Below are 6,588 nucleotides of genomic sequence, written 5' to 3'. Positions count from 1 at the left end.
TTACGCTGTGATCCTGCAGTTCCTTGCCTGGACGTAGACCCCCGTGTATCTGATGTCACACCTCACTACGTTGTTTGAGAAGTCCGATTCCTGTACTTGCTGGGTTGGGTTCACTGTTACCTGAGGTGATGCATGAAAGAGGACGGGTCAGACGTATTATGGTAGTAGTGTTCGACAAATTACAAATCGTGAGCTTAGAATTCTAAGGTTCTATCTCCGTTTAGGGTAGTTCAGAGATATTGAGTGTCAAAGTTTTTACATTCCATTATGTTTTGTGAGATGGAACCTTTGTATTTGTATTAATTACTAACTAAAATTTGTCAAAATGTCAACAATGTCAACAAATAACACCACACAGGCATTAATAAACACCTAATGGATCAGATTATGTAAAAAACTCAATTCTGACCAAAAATGGAGATAGAACCGTATAATTCTAACGTCACGAAATGCTGTGTTGGATTAATATCTGCCCTCCTAGTTCAAATAGCTAGTGCTACACTACCTTGAGAATGTAATTCCCTGGTGGCACATCTGTGATGTCAATCCACTGGCAGTCAATGTTGGCGTTGTACGTATCGTAGCAACCAGGACCCAATCCCTGCAACAACACATGTCAAAGCAGATGTACTGTGAAACAACAACAATGTCATAACTGTAACTGTAAATAAAATAAAATAAAGGTCAATTAACAAATCAATGAATATGTCCATCTATGTGTGTGCAGTGCCAGGTATAATAGATGTACGTAGATGACTGAACACAGTACTACCCTGTGTGTGCGCTGTGCCAGGTATAATAGAAGTACGTAGATCACTGAACACAGTACTGACCTGTGTGTGCTGTGGCAGGTATAATAGATGTACGTAGATGACTGGACACAGTACTGACCTGTGTGTGCGCTGTGCCAGGTATAATAGATGTAGGTAGATGACTGAACACAGTACTGACCTGTGTGTGTGCTGTGCAGGCGTAGCGCCGGCGTACTCCCGGGTCACAGTTGGTGTCCTCCAGACAGAAGCTCGCCTTGTGACCCTCCGCCACCTTCCTGCCAGTCGTCACGTCCAGCAGGTCATAGTTGCTGAAGGCCTCCATGCTGTGGTAGTGTCTGGGGAAGAGAAACGATAAACTTACTATTCACTATGGGGCGGCTGTGGCGCAGGAGGTAGAGCTGCTGTCTAATGATCTCAAGGTTGGCAGATCGGCAGTTCGAGCCCCGGCTGGCCACATGTCGAAGTGTCCTTGGGCAAGACACTGAACCCCAAAATTGCTCCCAGTGAGCGGGCCGGCGCCTTGCATGGTAGCTTGGCGTAGCATTGGTGTGTGAACGGGTGAATGAGAGGCTGTTGTAAAGCGCTTTGGATAAAGGTGCTATATAAGTGCAGTCCATTTACCATTTTACCATTTACTATGAATTGGATGAGATATAGTAAACAGGTAATAGAATACGAATAGCAACGCTTGTATAGAACTGGACAATGGACCAGATTTACTTTGCGACAGATCTTATCTCGATGAGACAATTTGATGAATAAAGGTAAACAAGTGTGTGTGTCAGTGTGTCTCACAGAGGGATCCCCACCCCAGGCTTCCCAGATGTTATGCTGTTACAGTAGCTAGTAGTAAGAGCTCGCTGGGACATGTCTGGACTCACTGATGACAGCTGTGCCACTCCCACTGGTGTCTGGGCTTCACAGGGAGGAAGTCTGCGGTCCCTTGGTTCTTCACCCTCTGAGGGAACCTCAGCAGAACCCTGTAGTCGATGTCTCTGACCCCTGGCTGGTAGGCTGACCTGGAAGGAATGGCACATCCAAGTCGTGAGCTTAGAATGATAAGGTTCTATCTCCGTTTAGGGCAGTTCAGAGATATTGAGCGTCAACGTTTTTACATTCCATTATGTTTTGGGAGCTGGAACCGTTGTATTTTATGAATTACTAACTCAAAAGAATAACACCACACAGGCATTAATAAACACCTAATGGATCAGATTATGTAAAAAAACTCAATTTTGACAAAAATTGAGATAGAACCTTATAATTCTAAGCTCACAAAATATTATCCAGTGCACTGATGTTATGCAGAATACATGTAGTGCCTTGTGAGACTGCGTTGCAGCCATCCTATGCACAGAGATTGCCATTTTTTTAATGATTTCAATTCAAAAGTAACACACTCAAAATCACTGGTCAGTGGGCAGGAGGCTTTAGGTGTATTTTTGAACGGTTAAACTGTTCACCTCAGGAATCCACAGCCTTTCATTTGGAGCTTATTTTATCTGGCGCAGCAGTGTGACCAGGAGAAACTAGCTTGTCTGCCAGGTTCTGATCTCCGCTCATACCAGCGTAGCTTCCAAATGGACCAGAGCCAACTGAGGACGTCTGCTCTACACAGGCTGGCCTGACGTCTACAGGTGGCTTTTCCAGTTCGTGACGTTAGAATTATAAGGTTCTATCTCCATTTTGGGTCAAAATTTTGTTTTTTACATAATCTGATCCATTAGGTGTTTATTAATGCCTGTGGGGTGTTATTTTTAAAATGTTGAAATCTTTGAGTTAGTAATTAATAAAATAGTAAGGTTCCATCTCACAAAACATAATGGAATGTAAAAACTTTGACGCTCAATATCTCTGAACTGCCCTAAACGGAGATAGAACCTTATAATTCTAATTCTAGCTCACGATTTATCAAATAAACATAGCTTAAGACTTCATGTTTTTCATTTGGATAAGGACATATTGACCTCATGATAACATGTGTTTTGTTCTGCTACATGTGATGGCATCCATGGGTGGATAGTGGCCATGCATCATGAAGCCACACATGGGCCAGTGTAAACTGTGGAGTACCTGGTCAGGCAGTTCTCCTCCGCTGCACATCTCAGGGAATACATCTGCACGTGCTGGATATAAGACGCTGCTTGGATGTAGTAGGGGTCAGGAACAAGGTCTGGAAGACCTGAGGAACACATAGCATCATAATTAAGCAATATCACACGACAAACAATGTAGTCTAATTAACAGTCATTTAGTAGAACACCTGTGCGGCGGAGTGATACATATAGTTAAAAGTCCCAGTGCTGTTATACTGGATATCAGCACTCATGGAATGCCTCTTGTCCAATCAGATTACTTAGTCGGAACTAACTGTTGTATAATCAATGTATATCTTAATGTATGTCTTAAGTGTGATTCAGAATGATACTGTATTGTTGTATTTTTGTTTTGATCAATGTGCCTTCACTGAATAGGTGTGTATTTTGTGGTTGAAAAATGAATGAATGAACAATTAATTACAAACATGTGTATGTATGAAGTTATCATATAATTAAGTCATTGATAGGAACCGGCTTTACCGTTATGGAAGAATCTGGTGCCATAGCCCGTTCCAGGCGGTCGGCGCACGGGCGCCCCGGTTCTCCCACCCGGTGGGGACATGTTATGGAACACAGAGTTTCTGTGGTTCTTGTTGGGGTCCGTTGGATCATCCCCTATCATGTTATTATCCCCGGTCCTAGTCTCCTGTTGGGGCTGCCAGCGTGGGAACTGTGTCTCCACGGCGTTGTTAGAAAGCGCAGTGCGGGATACATTCGATTCTGGAATGACCCCTCTGGCTGTAGGTGCCTGGGTGGCTGCTTCAGTGCTCTCCAGTCGCGTCTGACTCCTGCCGCGACCGTGCGTAAAACCATCGGATCTTCCCGGTGACGCAGTAGGCCTAATCTGTCTTGGAGCCGGCAATCTGCCGTCATCCCGAGCAGGATTCCGTCCAGCCCTCGGTATTCCACTGCCTGAAAACTCCTGGAGAACCCCACTGTCAGATGAGGTACGGGTTTCTTCTTGGGGTAGTCGGCGAGTGCCCGCTTGTCCCGCCACCGTCGTCTCTCTCGGAGGTGTGACACGTGCCTGATTCCTCGCACTGGTGGATAGGGGGCCGGTGGCAAGCATGTAGTGACCACCGTCGGTACCCAGGACAGAGGCATCCGATTCACTGCGTGGAAATCCTCTGCCTTCAGAATACACTGCGCTCTGGTCGAATGTCCTCCGTGAGTTCTGAAGATCCAATTCTCTCATTCTGGAGGATATGCTTGGCACAGTAGCTGCCTGCTGCCGGTTTAAATCCCTCTTTGTGGTCAGATATAGCTGAGTCTGCCTCCTCCTCGTCTGTACCGGTGTGTGATATTCCGACCCCGTGCTGAGTAAACTATACACCCGGCCGTTGTTCTCCCATTGAACCCGTTGCTTCCACGGTCCAACACGCGCCGCGCGTAAATGGTGCTGTCCAGTGCTTAAACCAACCAGAACCTGAAGCAGGCAGAAAAGTATCAAAGCAAAGTTCTCCATTGCAAGACGACTTATGTGTATCTGAAAAACATAAAACAAGAAAACATGAACTCCACCATGTGATGGAAGGCAGGTGATGTTTTGTACACAGACTTGATCTGTCATGCAGTTACGCACCACATCACCATAGTAAAAGTGAGGTGAGGCTATAAGCTACTTGGAGAGAGAGGGGGGGACGGGACAGGACATGTAGGCGCTAACTGTCATAAGATGAGTTTGTCTACGCATGCACATACAGCCAGGAGCAGGGAGCTTCTTTTAAAAGGACCATGTTTGATTTAACCGTTTCGTCACCATCGAACGGCTTATACAATTATTTGTTCAGTATAAGTACATGTTACGCATAGGTGGTAACCCTCCTCTAGACGTGTATGGGTTTACGTTGAGTCTATTTGAACTGGCAAGATATTTATAGGTACGGCATTACTTTTAGAAAACACTGGTTAATTTTATTGCAGTTCCTTTCTGGCCTATTCCACTTGTAATGACGCACTAAGATTAATTTGGAAACTTCCATTGCAGTTGACGGATTTAGTCAGCCAGCCATTTGGAAAATAATATAATAAATTCACAGAACTCCTAAATATGACTGAAATAGTAAAATTGTCTTATAATAAGAGCTATTTGCATCATGAAAATAAGCAAATGCCTACCTGGAAAAGCACTCTGTCAGCCCTGCGTTACGTTGACTCAGACCCTGCTCCTCTGAAATAACATGGGGCATAGCATTACCGTAGGGAGTAAGAATAGAGCTGCTTTATAGAGTTCTAACTCTTCATATGTTTTTCTTAGCCTACTCTCAGGAGGACCCTCGACAGTAACATCTGTTTGCCACATGATGGCGGTGGACGAAAGCAGCCTTCTTATGCAGGAGAAGGGTCCAACATATTTCTGGAAGAGAGACGTACACTGCAGGTGAAGGTGAATTTAAGCCATGAATAGACATAGATAGACAGGCCTTTAAATTACCCCTCTGACAGTTAGGTTACAGACATGGACTGAAGCAGATCTGTACCACTCCATAGCTACGATGATTTGACATTACATTTGATTAGATTAGATTCAACTTTATTGTCATTGCACAAAGTAGTATTAAACACTGTAATAAATCACGGAAGACTCAACTCAAGGGTTCGTTAACTTTATATATATTCAGTACTCCCGGCTCACAGTCACATGAGCATACAGACACAGTAGCATGACTTATATACCCTCTACTGTCGTAACTCACGCATATCTGTTTACGTCGGTGTCGTGCATAGATTACGTATTGTAGTCACGTCAATACTATGACATCTCCCCCTTTTCGTTTCTTTCCTTGAAGTAAACAACAGATGAACATTCTGTAAAAACAATGTTATTCTATAGCAATCAATCAGTCAGGAATACTTTAACATCCTGTCAAAGGTAAACAGTGCTATTCTCCTATAGCCTCAATAAACGATAATAAACAATAATATCAATCAACATTTGGATTAGCAAATAATTATCAAATGAACGGTTCACATTCTGGAACTCTTTTGACATTCAGTATTGTGGTTTTACCACCAGGAACTCTTTTCCCTTCACTCGCCCCCCCCCCAAAAAAAAGGTAATGAGAGGACTTGTTAACTCACAAGTCCAGTCTGACAACCGGTCTGGAGATCCGTCCAGACCTGGTCTGTGACAGTCCTTCGGCACCAGCAGGTATGCTGATACTGGCGTTACCTGGCTCCTGACTGGTGTCCTCACGAACAGGTGAGGCAGGTGCTGTGTCCCCAGCTGGCTGTGGAGCAGGAACTGCCTGGAGGTGGCGTCGGTTGCGGCGGTGTGACACCCCCTGCTGTGTTTCGATGAGATAAGAGCGTGGCGTGACACTCTCGCTGGTCACGACTGCAGGAGCTGTCCAGGTTTTCTGGTGGTCCAGTTTGGTGAGGACCTTACCACCAGGCTGTAGTGGAGGTAGGGGTCTCGCCCCATGTCGTCGGTTGTAGTAGAAGGCTTGCTTCCTCTTTGCAGCCTTGTCCTTCTGCTTGATCTGCTGTTTGTCAGGCCATGAGGGTTGCAGGTTCCCCTCGATGGTCGGTAGAGTCGTCCGGATCTTCCGGCCCATTAGAAGTTCAGCTGGGCTGGCCCCCGTTGTACTGCAGGGCGTCGACCTGTAGCACATGAGTGTGATGAGAGGGTCTTTCTGTTTCAGGATTCGCTTAGCAACCTGGACCGCCCTTTCTGCATGACCGTTCCCCTGTGCGTTGTGTGGGCTCGAAGTAAT

General features: G+C 45.3%; 1 protein-coding gene across 1 annotated transcript; it reads right to left on the bottom strand.

The window, feature by feature from the left end:
* On the bottom strand, window positions 1-3,941 carry loxl5a (lysyl oxidase-like 5a; the record flags this gene model as incomplete). The annotated part of the gene is made up of 6 exons (XM_080535903.1): window positions 1-120; window positions 506-601; window positions 952-1,108; window positions 1,655-1,792; window positions 2,847-2,955; window positions 3,353-3,941. 6 exons carry the CDS (start codon window positions 3,939-3,941, stop codon window positions 1-3), a joined length of 1,209 nt encoding a protein of 402 aa, XP_080392029.1.
* Window positions 3,942-6,588: the final 2,647 nt, after the last annotated feature.

This window comes from Nansenia antarctica (assembly GCF_963989245.1).
Source record: "Nansenia antarctica genome assembly, chromosome: 7".
In the NCBI taxonomy this organism is placed as follows: Eukaryota; Metazoa; Chordata; class Actinopteri; order Argentiniformes; family Microstomatidae; genus Nansenia; species Nansenia antarctica.
Note: the sequence above shows the minus strand (reverse complement) of the source record. Positions and strands in the feature narration are given on the sequence as shown.